At 43.9% G+C, this 22,562-nt stretch overlaps 1 protein-coding gene across 1 annotated transcript in view; it reads right to left on the bottom strand.

Moving 5' to 3' along the window:
• Positions 1 to 22,562, bottom strand: part of LOC102994737 (phospholipid-transporting ATPase IB) — a 467,552-nt gene that overhangs the window by 390,794 nt on the left and 54,196 nt on the right. The window contains exons 13-22 of the mRNA XM_028497800.2: positions 22,099 to 22,187; positions 16,870 to 16,914; positions 14,466 to 14,541; positions 11,818 to 11,923; positions 11,381 to 11,463; positions 8,745 to 8,794; positions 7,734 to 7,803; positions 6,042 to 6,126; positions 4,630 to 4,769; positions 3,293 to 3,431 (exon numbers count right to left, since the gene is read on the bottom strand). Coding sequence (XP_028353601.1) covers positions 3,293 to 3,431; positions 4,630 to 4,769; positions 6,042 to 6,126; positions 7,734 to 7,803; positions 8,745 to 8,794; positions 11,381 to 11,463; positions 11,818 to 11,923; positions 14,466 to 14,541; positions 16,870 to 16,914; positions 22,099 to 22,187 — 883 coding nt within the window. The remainder of the gene's footprint in view (positions 1 to 3,292; positions 3,432 to 4,629; positions 4,770 to 6,041; positions 6,127 to 7,733; positions 7,804 to 8,744; positions 8,795 to 11,380; positions 11,464 to 11,817; positions 11,924 to 14,465; positions 14,542 to 16,869; positions 16,915 to 22,098; positions 22,188 to 22,562) is intronic.

Below are 22,562 nucleotides of genomic sequence, written 5' to 3'. Positions count from 1 at the left end.
TGGGTCATATGGTAGTTCTATTTTTAGTTTTTTAAGGAACCTCCATACTGTTCTCCATAGTGGCTGTATCAATTTACATTCCCACCAGCAGTCCAAGGGGGTTCCCTTTTCTCCACACCCTCTCCAGCATTTATTGCTTGTAGATTTTTTGGTGATGGCCATTCTGACTGGTGTGAGGTGATACCACATTGTGGTTTTGATTTGCATTTCTCTAATGATTAGTGATGTTGAGCATCTTTTCATATGTTTGTTGGGAATCTATATACCTTCTTTGGAGAAATGCCTATTAAGGTCTTCTGCCTATTTTTGGATTGGATTGTTTGTTTTTTTGATATTGAGCTGCATGAGCTACTTGTATATTTTGGAGATTAATCCTTTTTCAGTTGCTTTGTTTGCAACTATTTTCTCCCATTCTGAGGGTTAAGGTCTTTAATCCATTGAGTTTATTTTTGTGTATGGTGTTAAGGAGTGTTCTAATTTCATTCTTGTACATGTAAGCTGTCCAGTTTTCCCAGCACCACTTATTGAAGTGGCTGTCTTTTCTCCACTGTATACTCTTGCCTCCTTTATCAAAGATAAGGTGCCCATATGTGCGTGGGTTTATCTCCGGGTTTTCTATCCTGTTCCATTGATCTATATTTCTGTTTCTGTGCCAGCATCATACTGTCTTGATTACTGTAGCTTTGTAGTATAGTCTGAAGTCCGTGAGCCTGATTCCTCCAGCTCCATTTTTCTTTCTCCAGATTACTTTGGCTATTCGGGGTCTTTTGTGTTTCCATACAAATTGTGAAAATTTTTGTTGTAATTCTGTGAAAAATGCCATTGGTAGTTTGATAGGGATAGCAATGAATGTGTAGATTGCTTTGGGTAGTATAGTCATTTTCACAATGTTGATTCTTCCAGTCCAAGAACATGGTATACCTCTCCATCTGTTTGCATCGTCTTTAATTTCTTTCATCAGTGTCTTACAGTTTTCTGCATACAGGTCTTTTACCTCCTTAGGTAAGTTTATTCCTAGGTATTTTATTCTTTTTGTTGCAGTGGTAAATGGGAGTGTTTCCTTAATTTCTCCTTCAGATTTTTCATTGTTAGTGTATAGGAATGCAAGAGATTTCTGTGCATTAATTTTGTATCCTACTACTTTACCAAATTCACTGATTAGCTCTAGTAGTCTTCTGGTAGAATCTTTAGGATATTCTGTGTATAATATCATGTCATCTGCAAACAGTGACGGTTTTACTTCTTCTTTTCCAAGTTGGATTAGAATGTTTTTTAAAAGGTCAATTTAAAAATACCTAATGGATATGAGTGCTTCTGAAACCAAAACTACAAACACTGCTACACCTCTTTGAAAAAAGCACAAAATAATATAGCTGTTAATGGAAAAAACTGGACAGGTACCAATCACCTTGTGAGGTTCAGACAAGCCTCACTGCAGCAACGACTAACACCTTCCTTCGGGAATAATAAGCCATTCGTGTTTTCTGGGTTGATTTTGGGAACTCTGCTTTCACTTGTGTTTACCTAAACTTGGCTAGACCCCGATAGACGCAGGTGTGACACAAGGACGGGAGGACAGGGGCGAGGCAGGTGCAGCATCACTGCTCTCATGCTTTCTGTGCCCTCTGTGAACAAGAGCCGTGATCAATAGCAGGTGTTTTAGACCAAATTTACATGGGAAATACCCGAAGGGCTGATGTATATACATAGAAAGAGACAGTCCACCAAAAGCAAAGGTATTATCCTTCATCTATAAAAATGTTGCTGACATCACCAAAGGGCTGTAAGCAATGGGTTTTTATTATCTAGTAGTAGTGACAGGTCTACACAGAAACATCACCACGCTTTTCCCCAAAAATATGTGTTTACGAAATAACAGGTGCAACATCTACATCTAATCCTTCAGAGACTGTTTGTGAATCACACGTCAGTCTCTGGAGACTTTAATCTCACTTGTGTGGGAGTCCAAAAGGACTACAGTCTTGATAAGAAATGATTAAGTGGCTTTTTTGTCTATTAAAAAAAAAAAGAGGAAATCCACCCCAGACAGTAGGCATTGTCTATAACTGAGGTTCTCTTGAGAGTTGGGGCAGATTCAGAAGAGAAGATTGAAGGAAAGGGCTCCATTGGAACCAGCTGATCACGTTCCAAGGAGACTCCTCTGAATAGGACACCAGTCACTCAACTTGAGATGTTCTTTCTGTATGTTTCTTCCTGCAGTGAGCTGTGACATGGACTCTGTTCCCATCAACACATGAGAAGTCATGTAGCCCTTATTCATTTTATCACCTATGCACCAGAGCTTGTGACACAAGGGTGACAGAAGTCCTAGATAATTTTAAAGCAATTCAAACAATCAAAATTAGATTTCTGGGGACTTCCCTGGTGGCACAGTTGGTAAGAATCTGCCTGCCAATGCAGGAGACACAGGTTCGAGTCCTGGTCCGGGAAGATCCCACACGCCGCAGAGCAACTAAGCCCGTGCACCACAACTACCGAGCCTGTGGCTCTGGAGCCCACGAGCCACAATTACTGAGCCTGTGTGCCGCCACTACTGAAGCCCACGTGCCTAGAGCCTGTGCTCCGCGACGAGAGAAGCCACCGCAATGAGAAGCCCATGCAGCGCAATGAAGAGTAGCCCCCGCTCGCCGCAACTAGAGAAAGCCCACGCATAGCAACGAAGACCCAACGCAACCAAAAATAAAAATAATAAATTTTTTTTTAATTAGATTTTTTTAAAAATTAGTAGTTTCACAAGTCCTTTTCAAACTAAAAACGTGCTGCTTTAACACTCATGAAGTCATTTGGGCTTAAATTCCCTTTCTTCAATTTTCATTTCTGCCATGCTTAGCAGGCAGAGGTTGCCAACCCAGATGGGGAAGGGAAAGGTTCCAGCCTATGAGAAAAACCTATGAACTGGTAAAAATCATTATAATGGCTATAACTATATAAAATAATAATGCAGATTTAAACTTAATGAAAACATGCTTAGACTCTGAGACTAAATTTTTGTGAAGAAAGCAATAAGAAAATCAAACTCTCATCAACTCTTGAACTCTCTGGCCTCTGTAAGTATGTTTAATACTTTTCAGGAAGGCGTCATAGTTTTACTGTTTATAACGGGCAGATAATGCTCATAAGAGCATCTTAAACTTTTCTCGGTCTTGTGAATGAAGAATTCTAAAAAACACTTCTGTCGCTGTATCTGAGGAGCCCTTAGGCCCCTCTATCAGACGGTTCAAAAACGTAATACAAAAATCAGCATTGGGAAATGATTCTTTAAATGAATTACCTATGTTAATTGCAGTTTCTTGTTTGTCGCCCGTCAACACCCATATTTTAATTTCTGCCTTCAGCAGAGTTGCTATGGTTTCTGGCACGCCTGCCTGAAGACGATCTTCTATGGCTGTGGCTCCAAGCAGCAGCAAATTCTAAATTAAAAAACAGCTTCCGTTAAAGATGGGGACACACGTAAGAGCAGCACGAATGACGAAACTCCTGCAGTCAAAGTGTTCTGGGACGATTACCTTATTTCCTCCACGTTAAACCTCTGTCTGCAGATAATTAATGACAGTCACATGTGTGGCATCTCAAAACCATCCACAGGGCTAGAACCCCTCCACACACACGGGCCAGCACATGCCATCTACTTCTGGGTACACGGGCACCCTGGGATAGAAACCACCTGGCAGCAGAGCACACGGGTGAGTTATCCTGGGGACACTAACAGGACTGAGGCTTCTCTCTCACTCCAGTCATGAGCCAAGGGCGGTGGTACAGTGAACACACGAGAAAAAATGATTCAGGGACCAAAGAGGCCAACTACCTCCTGAGTGCCCACCTCTGGCCGGGGGACGCACAGACGTCGCGCCTATTTAATTGCTTTATGATTCTCAAAGTAATTTTGGAATTTCCAGGGAAGCGGGGCAAATGAACATTTGATTTCACTTCCATCCATATCCAAATTCCATTAAAATGACAAACAAGGGAAAAAAAGCACAGGGGAATTTTTTTTTAAATAAATAAAATAAAGGAGTGAGAAAAGCAAGCAAGCAATGACTTCAAAGCTACTGAAACTGGAAGACGGACGGGCCAGTGGCTGCTGATATGAAACAGAAAAAGCTGAAATCCAGCTCCCAGATTCGAGGGACCCAACCGGTGGGAAGCCACCTCACGTCCTGGGAGAAACTGAAGTAACGACGAAATCACGTAGGCAGCATGAGGCGGCAATGGCAAAGCTCCAACGGTATTAGGACAGGAAGTGTGAAAACATCTAGTAGGTACGATGTCCAGCCAGCCTAGGCATTCTGACTGCTCAGGAAACTCAACAGGGCCAGCTAACGTCGTTAAACCTCATCTTAGGCAAACCCAGAAAGTCGCCCATGCTGCTCTTGACCTGATACTTCTTAAGACATGAATGCTTAGCAGAGGGTGGCTATAGACCTTTCCGAGAGCCCATAAAAACTGTTTCTTAAAGCAAAGAAACGATTAAAAGCTAATGGTGAGTTAAGATACTTACAGGATCAGAGAACATCACTATACAGCCAACAGATTTCTGCACCAAAACTTTTTTGCTCATTAGGTGTCACTGGGCACATGTGATGTCACGCCTCTACCACGTGCAATTACCTTCTCGATGATCTCGTAACACTCTTCCAGCCGCTGAGCTCTGTCCTTCAAGATGGTGCTGGCTTCTTGGTAGACTTTGAGCCACTCTGCATAATCACTCTCAGAGAGATCAGCGTAAGCCACACAGAGGGTCCGCAAGCCTGCAAAACAGTCCCGGCGTCTCCCGGTGAGGGCCCTAGTGACGGGCAAGCAGGGTGCCTTACCCCCAGGGGACACCGCGTGTGCAGAAAATGAAAGAAACCATCCGCTTTATAGGTCACTCTAAGTCAACGCGCACACACTCGAGAAGAATTGAAAAGCAACCTTATTTTGATATAAACCACCGCTTCTATAGATGTTGACAGAACAGGAGAAGCCATGAGACTGAACTTCTCACAGCAGAGAAGGACAGAAGCCGTGCTCAACCCACACACACATGAGCAGGGACCAGCCAGGAGGCAGGACGGGAAGTGTGCTTCAAGACAGCAATAAAGGCCCGGTGTGCTACCACGTGAAAGACACAGGCTTTCAAGCAGCCGTGCTTGTGTGTGCGTGTGTCCCTGTGTGCACGTATCTCTGTGTGTGTCCCTGTGTGCATGTGTTCCTATGTGTGCACATGCGTGTTCCCTGGTGGGCATGTGTTCCCCTGTGTGCATATGTGTTCCTGTGTGTGCACATGTGTGTTCCTGGTGGGCATGTGTGTGCCTGTGTGCATGTGTTCCTATGTGTGCACATGCATGTTCCCTGGTGGGCATGTGTTCCCCTGTGTGCACATGTGTTCCTATGTGTGCACATGCGTGTTCCTGGTGGGCATGTGTGTGCCTGTGTGCACGTGTTCCCATGTGTGCACATGTGTGTTCCCTGGTGTGCAGGCGTGTGCCTGTGTGTGCACAGACGTGGATACACGCGGCCAGAGAGGCTCAGGAAGGCAACGAGGCAGCAGCCGGCACTCAAGTTCTCATCACATCCACGTGCAGGGGAGCCTGACGTGAGGGTTGTTTAAAGCCCTTCTGAGGACCCCCTTCCTGTTCTCCACGGGTTCAGTGGATTATTCTTGCCTGAAGTCAAGGGTAAGCCAGTGTCACAAGGGAAACGAGGGAGGGCCTGGGAAACAAGGCGAGTTCTCCGAGAAAGGAGTGCAAAACTGGAGGGTGATTCTGCGTAGCATCGTGGGCTGGCCTGCCTGACCCTCGTCCCTCTGGTTAAGAGTTAGCGGATGACGTTTAGGTAACAGAGCAGTCGGTCTACAGCCACGACTCTTGTCACTGCCACCGGTGCAGAGGGTGGGGACGGGGTTGGCACTAGAAAACGACCCGCCTTTGAAGCAAGCCAAGTGCTGCACGAAAATGACACGTGAACATGAAGGCTCACCCGAGTGCCCCCTGAAAAGCACAACTCCAAGGGCAGAAATAACACTTCCAAATGCCACTCACCTTCCGTGGCAAAATACTCCAGATGGCACAGTGTTTCCTCCATGTATTTGGAATCTTTAGAAAGTCTCTCAAAAATCACGTTATCCTGTAAAACAGGGAAACACTGTGACTGGCAAACCTTAGTTAGGTCAGCTGACGCTCTAGCACTGCAAGCCCAGCTCTGTTTTCGTGGTGTTGATCCAGCGTACACCGGGGTGGGCGAGGGGAAACACAGCTCTTGGCTGGATTCAGTCGTGAGCTTTGGAAAACAAACGGGGGATGGGTATGTGTCCACACAAACACGCCGGGGAGGACGCTGGGTGTCAGGAGAACGAATAATCAGGGACACGACGGGGCCCGACGCTCACCTAGATCTGCAAAGCTCACGCCAGACTCTGTTAACACCCTTTGCAGAAGTGGGAAGCGTAAAACACACGCCCTAAATTGCTGAAGTGGACTCTCCCTTCCTGATGCTGCGGGAGCTCCCACCCAGGGAGGGCACGACCCACCCCTGCACGGAGCCTGGTTCAGCTGAGAACACACGGTGTGGACAGCTCATCAGCTGGCGACGATTTCCATGACCCACAAGCAGGGCTGGAGGACTGCAGGCTACGGATCATGCATCCAATACGTGACAAATGGCGGTTTCAGGCCCCCCCAAATCTAAGCAATTTAGTTTGGTTTGGGGGAGACAGGTTTGAGGAGAATTAAATCCTATAAAAAATTAAATGTGCCCCTGCAGCATTTCCCGTTGACCCTGGTCTGTGGTTGCCCCCACTTCCTCTGTACCTCACACTGACCCTTCCTGGCCTTGCTGTGGTTCTCAGAACACAACGGCAAATAAACAACCAAAAACGTAACAAAGAGTATCATATGAGAACAGAATCTAACATAATTATCTCATCTTTCCCAATATAATCTGGACCTTGGTGAGTCCAGATCGGATGCCTTAGAAATCACACACATTAGTCACTCTTTAAAAAGCTCTGATCACGGTCCTCAAATACTTCTTCCCACAACTGGTAAAGACAAGTAAGATTTCCAACGAATCACTGATCCTAGTGTAGCCTCATATTTCCCGACACAGTCTCAAAAAATGAGCTTAGTAAGTCTTTCCCTCAACACATAAGACCACAGTTTGACAGAATGTAGTTTTGTAGGTCAGGCTCATAAACAGTAGCATCTTTCCTTAAAGGTTTAGATTCGATGACCAGGAGGCAGACAGGACAAAAAGCCTGACGTAGGAAATGACCAGAGGGGGCAGTAATAATAGACCACAAATGGGCACTACCTCAAACCCGCCACCCAGCCTCTGCAGTGAATGAAAACTAAACCACGCATATTGAGAATAGCTGCTACAGAAAAAAATACACATCAGAGTCCTTAAAAGATCATAGGTCGATACAACTGACTGAATCTTCCAAAGTCACCACACGGGGATAGAAAACAGGAGTCAGAATTCACACTACAGATTCTGCAGGACACGGCCAGCTACTGTTTCTGAAACCAACTACCGATCAACAGCAAGCTTTCCACTGACCTCCCTGCCACGCCGGCTTGAACCCCCACCATCTTCAGGGGGCTTTTACTACTAAGTCAGCGTCAGGCTGACTGAAAGAGCCTTTCAACCCCGGGCGACCATGAAGGATGCTGAGAACAGCAGTTAGGGAAGCAGCAGGGGTCCCTGGCGTGCAGACCTCAGCCAGTACTTACAGCCCCTTTACAATAGAGTCGAAGCTGTCCTGAAGGGGTTCGCACAATTACAGACATTCTTTTTCTGTCGCTGTAGGGTAAAAACAAAAAGGAAAGAAAATTGTCATTGGTCTGTTTTATAGGACCACATCCTGTGATTAAACACCAAACAACCCAAAAGGTGGTCTGGCTGGCCCCCAAACGGCCAAGCTCCGTCTTCCTACCTTTGTCCTCAAAGTCAGACTTTAATTGTGTATCTCCTACTCTTTTGCATAAAACTATTCCCTTCCCTGCCGTGGAAACTCACTAGCACAGCTCTTGACAGAAGACAGACAGAAATGTAGAATTTGAGCGCTTTACTCTGCGTCTAATTTGCTCCTGACAATACCGTGTCCACATACTTTTATTTCACAGCTCAAAAATGTTCAGTTACCTGACAGTAAGTAGCAAAGTGCAAGATTCAGTATAAACCCACTTCACTCAAAAGCACCTCATCATATCTTCCTCTGACTGAAGTGGAAAGGAACGATGAATTCCGAGGACCTCCAGATTCAGCGCTGAGGTCCCTTGATGGCTCCCTCTCCAGCCGCAGCACCAAGCACATGCACAGGCACCTCCTTCCTCATCTTTCAAAGGGACCCGCCCTCAGTCACTGACCCATCTCTCGCCCATCTATATATATACAGGAAGTCCCCTCCATAAGAATGGGTTCCCTTCTGAGAGAGTGCGCTCGTTAAGTCCGACAAAGTTAGCCTAGGTACCTGACTAACACGGTCGGCTAAACAGTACCACCCTGTAATGGGTTTATAATACTTTTCACACAAGTAATACATAAAAAACAAACACAAAAAATAAAGAAAACATTTTTAATCTTACAGACACACGAACTAACTTACTGGACACGCGAATGCACGTTCGTGTCTTCGAAAGTTCGCAACTTGAAGTTTGTATGTAGGGGACTTACTGTGTGTATATGTAGACAGATAGATAGAGAGGGACAGTTTATTTCAAGCGCACAAAAGAGAAACATACCTAGAAAACTCCAGGACATTAAGGATTCCAAATGTCTCCTCCTGTCCCATCTAGAGGAAGAAAAACAGGCTCTTACCTGAAGTGCAAAGTATTAAAATCTCAAAAAATCTCAAAACAACCAGCTCCCCAATCATAAACCTCTCTATACATGCCTCTCCCCAATCCCCCCGCCTCCTGTGCCCTCCCTCTCGCTCTCTCCCTCCCTCCATCCATCTCCCTGCAGGCGCCTTCCACCAAGTACTGTCTTTCCCGTCAGTCTGGTGGGATCATAGCTCCCCCTTCTGGTGGAAGCGTCTCCTTTTCCTCCAGCGAGAGTGGCTGTCACAGTAGCTGATGACAGAGTAACTTCCAAGACATACAAATAAAGGACACAAGCTACACAGGTCCATCCGAAACCCGGGGCCGGTTACGCTTCCGAATCCAGAATTTTACACATCTCGCAGAAGTAAGTGCACACACCGTATGCCACTACATCCCCAGGGGGACCAGGCACTACACCCTGTAATACAATACATTGATTTTCTGCAGCAAGATGCACGGCTATCCCCACCAAGTGAGATTCATAAAGAACAGAAGTGGCTCCACGGAAGTTCCATTAGGTTTCCCTACCAAATGCCCACACCCCAAATTTGGTAGGTTTCCCTACCAAATGTCCACACCCCAAATTTAGGCAATTCATCAAATGTCTTTTTTCTTCGGGTTCTTCAAAGTTGGAACGTCAATATTCTTAACCTTTCTCCAGAAGATTCCAGATTGTGTGCACAATTTGCATACTTTTTAATCTACTCTGCCCTTTGCCTTGTCCCCTGGGTCTGAGAGAAATAATAACTGAAGGAACACACAGACCCCCAAGTGTGGGGATGACACACAAGAAGCACTGGGAAGTCACACCGTCCCCTCCACGATGCCCCGCCCCTTTGCTTCCTAAGACACAGCGAATGGGCCACTTAACCCAGCCCCCGTCAGCCTTTACCCCCTTCTCTCTGCAAGCCCCAGTTCCCTTTCCCCTCAGCCTGGCCCAGCTTTGCCAGATCCCCTCACGGCCCCCATAGACTGAATGATGACCAGTAAAGTCACTTCTTTTTTTTTAGAGTATGCACTTTGGCATCTGATTTTTTTTTCTTAAGCCTTTATTGAATTTGTTACAATATTGCTTCTTTTTTTTATGTTTTGGTTTTTTTTTTTTTTTTTTTTTGGCCATGAGGCATGTGGGATCTTAGCTCCCTGACCAGGGATCGAACCCGCTCCCCCTGCACTGGAGGCAAAGTCTTAACCACTGGACCGCCAGGGAAGTCCCAAGCCACTTCTTGTAAGTAGCGGGTAACCACCTTGAGGACTTGTGGGTTGAGGGTTCCCCAGTATTCACAGTTGAATAGGATTTTTAAAGTTACTGTTACTTATAAATCTTATCTAATCACATAGTCTATCTACTCCACCGCCCCTGCCGACCCCCGTGGCTGCACTGCAGAGAAATACAGCAGCAGCCATACACCTGAAACCTGGCAGTGAAGGCTAAAATCTCCTCCAACTGGAGGTGAAGATGACACCATTGCTGAGAAGCTTCCATGAAGGAAACTCCGTATTGTCAGTACTTTGTCTCAACTTGTAGCGACTGTACGCTTCCCTAAGCTAAATTCCCTGTGTTGGCGGAAATCAAGTACAAATAAACATGCTCTGATCTCTGTACTCTGTAAAAAAGAAACTGAAAGTGCCAAGAAATGGGCACTCTGTACACGGTGTGGTATTTTTTAGGTTTTGCACGTAAGTAAAGGAAAGAACAGACTGCCGCCACGTCAGGGACAACATCGAGTTATTACAGCAGATGGAAGTGGACTTCAAACGCCTTCGAGAGATCCAGGGATTTAAGGATGCAGAATGCCAAGAGCAGTAAAAAGCCGCGAGTCCTCCCCCAAATTGAGGGTGGCAACAGCAGAGGGGCGAGCAGGCGGGACTTGCCCTGAGACGCTCATGCAGCCAGACAGCAGCGAGCACGACCCCTCCAACCGCTTACCACAGAACGCCCATCCCGCCTACCCACCCGTGTCCCTGCTGCCACCCCAAGGACCCCTACCTGACCTTATTCCCGATTTAAACTTTCTCTTCTCCCCAGATGTCTCCCTCTGGCTCCTTTGAGAGGGAAACTCAAAAAAAAAATCATTAAATAAACTTCTTGATTTCAGGTGGGAAAAACCCATATTAAAAAAAAAAAAAAAAAAAGATCTTAAGTGCCAACTCCCTCCCTGCCAGCCCAGGAGACCAGAGCCAGTGACCGAGGGTTTCAGGGAGACAGACACAGAACCGGCCCCCAGGACAGGAGGCTGTGGAGCTTTTCCCAACAACTACAGGACCAAGAGCAGGCTTCCCGAGTTCTCTACTGCACGTTATTCCACATTAGTGGATGAAAGACTGCAGACAGCGCCTTTGAGAGAGAAAGATGACACAAGGACAACACACAACACTGAGGCGACAGAACCACACACCGCATATCAATTCTCAACACACCTAGTTTCTCACAGAGAAAAGACAAACAAAAAACTCAGCTCTCACATGTACAACAGATGTGCTATTTCTAACATACAGTCTTCCAAAAAGCGGGTGACCGAGAGCATCTGGCGGTGCCCTGGGGTGTCACTTACGGCCTCTATGATGACAGAGTAGGGCGTTCTGGCTGTGAACACGAAGCCCAGCTTCCGAGCCCCTTTCACCAAAGCAGCTTCGTCTGTCAATAAAGAATTGATGAGGCATTGACTAGTCTCTGGGAATGACAGGATTCTGTTTGGCACGTGTTATCTTTCACATGAACAACATCCACACCAGCGACAGAGGCCTGGCCTTTCGTGCAGTAAAGACCAAGGATCTAGAAGGTGCTCACTTACTCTCCCCCCACCAGGACCCTGAAAGGAGCGCTTCCATCAGAGGAGAAGCCGCGGACCTGGAACTAGCCCCCCGGGCACCCTGCAGCCAGCGTGAGACCAGGGGCACACAGCGGCCGCTCTGCGGGGCCGCATCATCTCCAAACACCCAGGTCCCCGGAACAGGGGGCAGCAGGGCACACCCAGCCAAGCGGCCTCACCTGGGGAGGAGGCCTGGTAGATGATGTTGTCTCTGTCCTTCTCGGGGACCACGGTGTGGCACACGGCCAGGAGGGTGAGGAACTCCTGGATGCAGGGGGCTGTGGGCTGCAAACGGGAGGCGAGGTCACCCGACTGTCGGGACACCGCTGACGTACACCAGAGTCAGGTTCAAGGCACCCTCCCGCTTAGAATCCTGGGTGCCTGCCTGCTCCCAGGCAGGCAGAGGTCAGGAGCAGAACAGAGGTCAGACACCAGAGTCAGGTTCAAGGCACCCTCCCGCTTAGAATCCTGGGTGCCTGCCTGCTCCCGTGAGAACAGAGGTCAGGAGCCCCGGCGTGGAGCCCAGGTGCCCCAGGACCCAGCACCTGCTCGCCATCTGGCCCATCTCCTGCCACTCACCGCGCCCCCCCCAAGCCTGAACCCTCCACCAGCCACTCTGTCTACAGCTCTTCAAACAGAGCGCGTCCTTGCCCCCTGGCCCATGGCCGTCCTCCACCTGCTGTCAGCCAGTCCCGCTATTCGCGCGTCCTCGGGGCTTCAGTTTACCGGTTGCTTCATCGAGGAGCCTGTTAACACCCCGTCTTGGAACGCGGTCTCTTCCCCTACTACCTGGCAAGGTGTCTGATGTAAACTAGGCCCTTAAACTGTCTGCTAAGTGAATGGGTCTCTTATTTGATCGGTTGGCTGTTTCACAGCCTAAATTGTTTGCTGCTGTTCCTAAGACAACACTGGGATTCCGTGGGACTAGCTCGCCTCCCCTCCTCTGCTGCTTTGGCACCTAGTGATCTACGGCAGGAAAACAAACTTCGGGAAACTAGACTCGGAGCCATCTGCCAAGCCTGCCTGTCACCCTGCACGTTCTCCTTGCCCCTCCACCATCCCAACGCAATCAGACCATTTCAGTCACCCACCCGCATTATTACCCTCAACCTAAACACTATTTGAAGATGCCTGAGTCCTCTTTCAGAAAGCAAGTCCTCACGGGCTGCTTGTTTCTTTGACAACCTTAATGAAAACTACTCTTCTCCAGAGACGGTTCTTCTGAGATGTTGCGCCTTTCTCTGCCTGCTCCACCCTAGTAGCTGTGTCTACCTCTAAGATCAAATACAGGAAAGGACGGTATCAGTGTCTGTGACGATGACACAGAGCACGGCCTTCAGCAGCATATCCTCTGTGACGTCTGGGACCACTTTGTCAGAATCACCAGGGCTGAGGCCCTGGATCCCAGCCCGGGAGCATGGGTGCCTTCCACACTCCCATCTCAGAACCACTGCTGGGAAAGTTTTAGCATCAACGAATACAGACTAACTGAAATAGAGAAAAGGAGACTTCCTCACTGAAAATTCAGAGCAAGTTTTAAGTATATCTATCTCTTCACAAAAGTTGGGAAAGATAAAGTTTTAACGTTGCTTGAGTTTACCTAATTTTGAAACTAAAATGTTTTTCAGAAAAGAGTCATATTAGGTCTAATTTATACAGGTTAAACTGGTTGTGAAATGCTTTGATCATTGAATACTCTTCTAAGTCAGTGTTTTTCAGAATAGCCTTTAGAACAAAAATGACTTCAGATGAACCAGCAATAAATCCTGGTCTGTTACAATAGTTCAGAATGTGACATCACAGTTAAGAAGCGAACAGACCAAGGTCCTGACTCTCATTTCTACATCTGTTTGCCAGGTAACTCTTGGCCAAGTCAATCTTTCTATGCAACTTCCCATCACCTCTCTGGGGTGACTCGGGTGCTAAAGGAAATATACTTCAAATGCCTAGCACATAGTAGGATGCTATAAATGCTACGTGTTGCTATATCTTACTTTTTGTTTCCTAAATTATCCTAGCCAAAGGATACTGTAATTACTTTTCAAAATACATGACCTCTTAGATTCACAACTATGAAGAACTAGTATTGCAGAAACCTTACAAAGCAAAAGAAATCTGAAATGTTAGAGAATTCTACGGTAAGACTCATCTTGATCGTGATATGCTACTTTATAACTTCACCACATATTTAATTTGGCTTTAAATTAAGTTACGCAAAGTGTTCACCACAAATTGATCACATCCCCAAAACACTAACACTATATAAGCGAGGTCACATCTCTTCCCCAGACTCCAAAATGGCAACTTTCAAGACACTACACATATACATAAATGAAAGCGCATCATAAGTTATTTAAAGTCCTAGAAGCGTGTATATGTTAATCCCAATCTCCTAATTTATCACTTTGCCCCATGTTTCCTCTTTGGTAACCGTAAATTTGATCTCGAGATCTGTGTGTCTGCTTCTGTTTTGTAAATAAGTTCACGTGTATCGCTTTTTATTAGATTCCACATATAAGTGGAACCATAGGCTATGTCTTTCTTTGTCTGACTTACTTCACTTAGTATGATAATCTCTACACACTACTATATATTAAAAAGATAACTAACAAGGACCTACTGTATAGCAGAGGGAACTCTACTCAATACTGTGTAATAACCTACATGGGAAGAGAATCTGAAAAAGAGCAGATACATGTACATGTGTAACTGATACACTTTGCTGTACATCTGAAACTAACATAACATATTGTAAATCCAGTACACTCCAATAAATATATAAAAATAAAAACTAAAATAAAGTTCTAGAAGCAAACGGCAGCCTTACATGATGATCCTCAATGTTCTTCAAGAGCCTGGGGTCATCAAAGTCACATGAGTCGCTAGGCGGAGGAGGTATCTGGCTGAAGAGAGAACAGCAGATACTTACTCAGCTCAAAAGTTCCTTCAAGATAACTCACACCTAGTAAGAATCTGTCTTCAGGAAGAACCACACCTAAAAAGCCTGTAACTTTGTATTAAACTTTGAAAGATTTGAAATACTGACTATGATCTCAAACCGCAAGGCAGTAAATCTTTAACCCGACTATCAACAAAATACACACGGTCCCTGACTTACAATGTTTCGACTTAACAGCTTTTCAACTTTACGATGGTGCAAAACTGATATGCATTCAGTAGAAACCGTACTTCAAACTTTGAACCACGCCGGACCCAGACAACCACTCTGCTTTTCATTTTCAGTACAGTATTCCATAAATTACATAAGATATTCAATGCTTTACTACGAAATGGGCTGATAACTGCCCAACGGTGGGCTAACGTTAAGTGTTCTGAGCACGCTGTAGGTAGGCTGTCCTAAGCTGTGATGTTTGGTAGTTTTGGGGTATTAAATGCACCTTTGAATTCTGATCTTTTCAACTTACGATGGGCTCGCCAGGACATAACTCCACTGTAAGTGGAGGAGGATCGGTAGTTAACAAGGAGAAGCAAGAGATGCAAGGATGAACACCATGACTATCATTTCTGTTGGTCCCTGCATCTACCAGGGAGAACCCCCCAGAGTGCCTGCTCCAAGCATGTAAAATAAGAGGAATTGTGGCAATGTACCTATGCAACCATTCACGGCCAGAGCTTGTAGGTGAAAGAGAAAAAGGGGGCAAATAATTACAAAAAAGGAAACGTGACATGACGGCTCTGCGCCGTCACACTGACGAGACGCGAAGGGCTGAGTACACTCCCTTCTTCGCCCCTTCCTGAAACCCTGTCTTCAGGACAAAGACAAGATGACAGCAGAGCTGATGTCAATCTGAATGAATAGATATCAGAGTTTAGTACAGCAGAGAAAACAGAAACCAACAGCTTGCAAGGGGAAGCACCTAAAATGCAAGCTTCCGCCCCCAGCAGAACCCTGGTGAAAGCTGAGGACGTGGCAGCACGAGGTACCTGTGAGATAAAGGGAAGGTGGAAAACAGGACAGGCTCCAAATCCACCTGACCAAGACTCAGTCTGCGAGAAACCTCCCTCATCCCAGGCAGCCAGGCACATGAACCTCTGCGCCCAGAACGAAATGAAGGTCTATCCTCCAGAGAGCCTAAACCAGAGCAGCCCTGAACTCAGAAACACTGAGCACACAGGTGGATAGGATAGAGCATCCTCCCTAAACCGGAGTTTTAAGTGAAACATTGTATACATTGAAAGGTATGATCAACAACCCTCTGCCTCCACTCAGCTCCCATAACAGCTTCAGCCAGATTTACAACCCTTGGCAGGAAACTGGAGAGGTCTTCTTGAGAGAAGATGACTGATCGACTCGAAAGAAAGACACACAGATGCTAACATCAGAGATCCTCTAATAAAACAGTCCTGGCTGATCGTTCCACAGGGAAGACAGACAGTCATCAACCACACTGTCCGCCCTACATACATGGCCCCAGCAATCATCTTTCTTAGTGTAAAAATCTTAAAACGTTAGCAGACAACACCACTAGTCTTAAAGGAAATGCAAATCAAAACCACAATTCACAGCCACTGGGATGGCTATTATAAATATAAAAAAGACAAATGCGATACCACTTCACAGCCATTGGGATGGCTACTATATATATGAAAGACAAACAGAAATTAACAAGTGTTATGAGGACGTGGGAAAATTGTGCATTACCAGCAGGAATGTAAAATGGTAGAACTGCTATGAAAAACAGTTTGGTGGTTCCTCAAAAATTTAAACATGGAATTACCACATGACCCAGCAATTCCACTTTCAGGCATAATCCCCAAATATATAAGAGCAGAAACTCAGATACCTGTACATCAGTGTTCATAGAAGCATTATTCACAATAGCCAAAAGATGGAAATAGCCCAAATGCCCACCAACAGATGAATTAATAAACAAAATGTGGTATATACATATATGGAATATTACTCAGCCTTTAAAATAAATGAAATTCTGATACATGCTACAACATGTATGGTACAACCTTGAAGATACTATGCTAAGAAGTGGAAATTGAGTGGATATATCAAACCGATAGCTGGATATTTTTGTTAAAGCCTTGTAGTACCACTGGGCTTTTAAAACCATATTCATGTTTCAATTTTATTCTGGTTCTCTCTTGAAATAACATATATGCAACTTTTATTTTCAAAATATTCAAGTGAGAAGTGCCAATATAAAACTGTTCCAAAGCCTTTCCCACTAAAGTGTCAAGAACTTCTAAAATCTACTTACCAGAAATCATCTGATGATGGTTCCCTTGTCAATTCTGGAAAATGACTGACAGAGAGAGAGAAACAGAATGGTTACAAAACTGTGATCAAAAACACAGGTATTCACACAGAGAACAAGCTCCAGCATAGATCATACGCTAGGCCCCAAACAAGTCTTAGTAAATTCAAGAAGACTGAAATATCAAGCATCTTTTCCTATCACAAGGGTATGAAACTGGAACTCAATTACCAAAATATGGAAGACTCACAAATATGTATAGATTAGACAACATGTGACTGAGCAACCAATGGATCAATGAAGAAATCAAACATGTAATCAAAAAATACCTAGAGACAAATGAAAATGGAAATACAACATACCAAAACTTACAGGATGCAGCAAAAGCAGTTCTGAGAAGTCCATAGCAATAAATGCCTACCTCAAGAAACAAAAAAAAAAATCTCAAATAAACAACCTAACATTATACCTAAAAGAACTAGAAAAGAACAAATGAAACTCAAAGTTAGAAGGAAGGAAATAAAGATTAAAGCAGAAATAAATGAAACAGAGACTCAAAAGTCAATAGAAAAAAAAAAAACTATGAAACTAAAAGCTGGTTCTTCAAAAGATAAAGTTAAGAACACTTGGGACTTGCCCAGTGGCTCAGTGGATAAGAATCCGCCTGCCAATGCAGGGGACACAGGTTCGAGCCCTGGTCCAGGAAGATCCCACATGCCGCGGAGCAACTAAGCCCGTGTGCCACAACTGCTGAGCCTGCACTCTAGAGCCCACAAGGCCTAGAGTCCGAGCTCCACAATGGGAGGAGCCACAGCAATGAGAAGCCCGCGCACTGCAACGAACAGTAGCCCCCGCTCACCACAACTAGAGAAAGCCCGCGCGCAGCAACGAAGACCCAATGCAGCCAAAGATAAATAAGTTAATTTATATATAAAAAAGAAAAAGTTAAGAAACCTTTAGCCAGACTCACCAAGAAAAAAAAGAGAGGACTCAATCCTAAATGAAAGAGAAGACATTACAACTGACACCACAAAAATAAAAGGATCATAAGAAACTACTATGAACAATCATATGCCAACAAGTTTGACAGCCTAGAAGAAACAGATAAATTCCTAGTAACATACAACCTACCAAGACTGAATCATGAAGAAACAGAAAATCTGAACATACTGATTACTAGTAAAGAGACTGAATCGGTAATCAAAAACCTCCCAACAAGAGTCTGGGACCAGAAGCCTTCACTAGCGAATTCTACCAAACCATTCAAAGAAGAATTAATACCAATCATTTTCAACCTCTTCCAAAAAACGGAAGAGGGGGGAACACTTCCAACTCATTTTACAAGGCCAGCATTGCCCTGATACCAGAACCAGAAAGACCACCACAAGAAAAGAAAACTACGGGTCAACATCCCTGAAGAACATAGACACAAAAATCCTCAGAAAGATATGAGCAAACCAAATTCAACAATACACTGAAAGGATCATACACAGTGATCAAGTGGGATTTATTCCAGGGATGCAAGATTGATTTAATATCTACAAATCAGTATGACAACACCACATTAATTAAATGAAGGATAAAATCATATAATCACCTCAACAGATGCAGAAAAATCATCTGATAAAATTCAACATTCATATATGATAAAAAAAAAACACTCTCAGCAAAATGGGTACAGAGGGAATGTACCGTAATATAATAAAGACCATATATGACAAGCCCACAGTTAACATCATACTCAGCAGTAAAAAACTGAAAGATTTTCCTCTAAGATCAGGAACAAGACAAAGATGCCCACTCTCGTTACATTTTTTTTCAACATAGTATTAGAAGTCCTAGAGAGAGCAATTAGGCAAGAAAAAGAGGTAAAAGGCATCTAAATAGGAAAGAAGTAAAACTGTCACTATTTGCAGATGACATGATATTATATATAGAAAATCCTAAAAGATTCCACTAACAATCTGTTAGAACTAAACAAATTCAGTAAAGTTGCAGGATACAAAATCCATATGCAAAAATGTGTTGCATTTCTATATATTAATAAAGAATTAACAGAGAAAAAAATTTTTGTAATCCCATTTATGGGGCTTCCCTGGTGGTGCAGTGGTTAAGGATCCGCTTGCCAATGCAAGGGACACGGGTTCGAACCCTGGTCCGGGAAGATCCCACATGCCGCGGAGCAACTAAGCCCCTCTGCCACAACTACTAAGCCTGCGCTCTAGAGCCTGTGAGCCACAACTACTGAAGCCTGTGCACCTAGAGCCTGTGCTCCTCAACAAGAGAAGCCACCGCAACGAGAAGCCCACGAACTGCAACTAAGAGTAGCCACCTCTCTCTGCAAGTAGAGAAAGCCAGCATGTAGCAATGAAGACCCAATGCAGCCAAAAATAAAAAATAAATAAATTCTTTTAAAAATCCCATTTACAACTGCATCAAAAAGAATAAAATACCTAGGAATAAATTCAACCAAGGAGATTAAAGACCTATACACTGAAAACTGTAATACATTAAGAAGTTTTAAAAGACACAAGTAAATGGAAAGATATTCCATGCTCATGGATTGGAAGAATAATGCTAAAACGTCCATACTACCCAAAGCAATCTACAGACTCAGTGCAATCCATATCAAAATTCCAGTGGCACTTTTCACAGAAATAGAATAAACAATCCTAAAATTTATCCAGACCCACAAAAGAGGCCGATTTGCCAAAACAATCTTGAGAAATAAGAACATAGCTGGATGCATCATGTGCCCTAATTTAAAACTATATTACAGAGCTATAGTAGTCCAAACAGTATGGTACTGGAATAACAACAGATACATAGATCTATGGAACAGAACAGCGAGCCCAGAAACAAGCCCATGCATATATGATCAATTAATTTATGACAAAGGAGCCAAGAACATACAGTGGGAAAGGACAGTCTCTTCAATAAACGGTGTTGGGAAAACTGGACAACCACATGCAAAAGAATGAAACTGTACTATCAGCCTACACCATATACAAAAACTAACTCAAAATGGATTCAAGACTTGACTGTAAGAGCTGAAACCGTCAAACTCCTAGAAGAATACATAGGTGATAAGCTCCTTGATACTGGTCTTGGCGATGAGTTTTTGGATCTGACACCAAAAGCGAAGTAAAAATAAAGAAATGAGACCACATCAAACTAAAAAGCTTCTGCACAGCACAGGAAACCATCAACAAAATGAAAAGGCAACCCACCAAACGGGAGAAAATATTTGCTCCCATTATAAATTAGAAATTATAAAGCTGATAAGGGGTTAATATCTAAAATACATAAAGAACTCATATAACTCAATAGCAAAAAAAATCCAATTTAAAAATGGGCAGAGGTTCTGAAGAGACATTTTTACAAAGAACATATACAGCAGGCCAACAGGTACATGAACAGGTGCTCAACATCACTGATCATCAGGGAAATTCAAATCAAAGCCTCACACCTAGGGCTTCCCTGGTGGCGCAGTGGTTGAGAGTCTGCCTGCCGATGCAGGGGACGCGGGTTCGTGCTCCGGTCCGGGAAGATCCCACATGCTGCGGAGCGGCTGGGCCCGTGAGCCAGGGCCGCTGAGCCTGTGCGTCCGGAGCCTGTGCTCCGCAACGGGAGAGGCCACGACAGTGAGAGGGCCGCGTACCGCAAAAAAAACCAAAAACTTCACACCTGTTAGAATGGCTATTATCAAAAATAAAACAAGAAATAAATGTTGACAGGGATATGGAGAAAAGAGAACCCTTGTGCACTGTTGGTGGGAATGTAAATTGGTACAGCCACTATGGAAAACAGTATGGTGCTTCCTCAAAAATTAAAAATAAAACTTTCATATGACCCACCAATTCTACTTCTGGGTATATATCTGAAGAAAACAAAAACAGTATCTCTAAAAGATATATATGCACCCCCATGTCCATTGCAGCATTATTTACAATAGCCAAGACATGGAAACAACCTGAGTGTCCATTGATGAGTGAATGAATAAAGAAAATGGTATATATGCAATGGAATACTATTCAGCCATAAAAAAGAATGAAACCTTGCCATTTTCAACAACATGGATGGACCTTGAGGGCATTATGCTAAGGAAATAAGACAGAGAAAGACAAATACTGTATGATTTCACTTATATGTAGAATCTAAAAAAAAAAAAGAAAAAAACAAGCTCAAAGATAAAGAAAACAGATTGGTAATTGCCAGATGCAGGGATAGGGGGTGGAGGAAATGGGTGAAGGGGGTCAAAAGGTACAAACTTCCAGGTATAAAATAAATAAGGCATGGGGATGTAACATACAGCATGGTGACTACAGTTAATAATATTCTATTACAGGGACTTCCCTGGTGGCACAGTGGTTAAGAATCTGCCTGCCAACGCAGGGGTCATGGGTTCAAGCCCTGGTCCGAGAAGATCCCACATGCTGTGGAGCAACTAAGCCCATGTGCCACAACTACTGAGGCTGCGCTCTAGAGCCCACGAGCCACAACTACTGAGCCCGCGAGCCACCACTACTGAAGCCCTTTGCCGAGAGCCCGCGCTCTGCAACAAGAGAAGCCACCGCAACGAGAAGCCCGTGCACTGCAACGAAGAGTCACCCCCGCTCGCCCCAACTAGAGAAAGCCTGCGCGCAGCAACGAAGACCCAACGCAGCCAAAAATAAATAAATAAATTTATAATTAAAAAAAAAAACTGTTAAAATTTTTTTTAAAAATGCTCTACTGCAAACTTGAAAATTGCCAGGAGGGTAAATCTTAAAACTTCCATCACAATAAAAAAAGAATTTCTAATTATGTATGCTGACAAGTTAACTAGATTTACTGTGGTGATTGTTTTGCAATATTTACAAATATCAAATCATTATGTTGTACACCTAAAATATAACTTTACATGTCTATTATACCTCAATTTTAAAAAAAGGCGTTCAGATCAAAACATGAGTAAGAAATGTATAATTATTAGATTAGAAATATAAATTTATAGATTCCTTGAGATTTCTCACTAGGTCAGTATTTGCAGAAATAAACCATGTTTTAACTGGTCTAAATTGGGACCCATTCAGTTTTAAACACCGTCAGCAGTAATTACACATCTAAATCCCTTAAAAATGTCCTTTCAAAGTATCAGAAAGTCAAGGTATTTGACTAAGCAGCTAAAAATAAACTTATTTTGTTGGAAGAATACAAATAAAATTTTCAGAAAGTGATCAAGACACTCACCCATAGGTTACCCCAGCAATGCTACACTTCTTGAAGTTCATGATATTGCATGTAAGAGTTCCAGTTTTGTCAGAAAACAGGTATTTTACCTAAATCAGAGAAAAGGAAAAAACATACACCAAGACTGTAAGAGACCAACAAATGAAGTCTTTTCTTCTGTGTTTTTCAAACTCTGTATTAGTTTTCAAAGGTAAATTCCCTTAAGCGAGCAAAATATATTTTACAATTATATGTTATACGTAATAATTATGTATTATTATAAAATTAATATATTTTAATGCTCAGGCCACTTCAAAACCATCTCAATAACCAATTCTAGAGTCCAATTGTGTGGAAATGTACAAAGGAGGCTTCAGTAACAGCTCTGGGTCCATTTCAGATCTGTAAGAACCAAGCCCTGCCACTAGGCATCTCAATGACACTTATACAGAAATCGTTCTTGTGTCCAATATGTCAAGACAGCA

This window comes from Physeter macrocephalus, chromosome 13 (assembly GCF_002837175.3).
Source record: "Physeter macrocephalus isolate SW-GA chromosome 13, ASM283717v5, whole genome shotgun sequence".
In the NCBI taxonomy this organism is placed as follows: Eukaryota; Metazoa; Chordata; class Mammalia; order Artiodactyla; family Physeteridae; genus Physeter; species Physeter macrocephalus.
The sequence above is the reverse complement of the archived record's forward strand: the minus strand, read 5'-3'. Positions and strand labels throughout refer to the sequence as shown.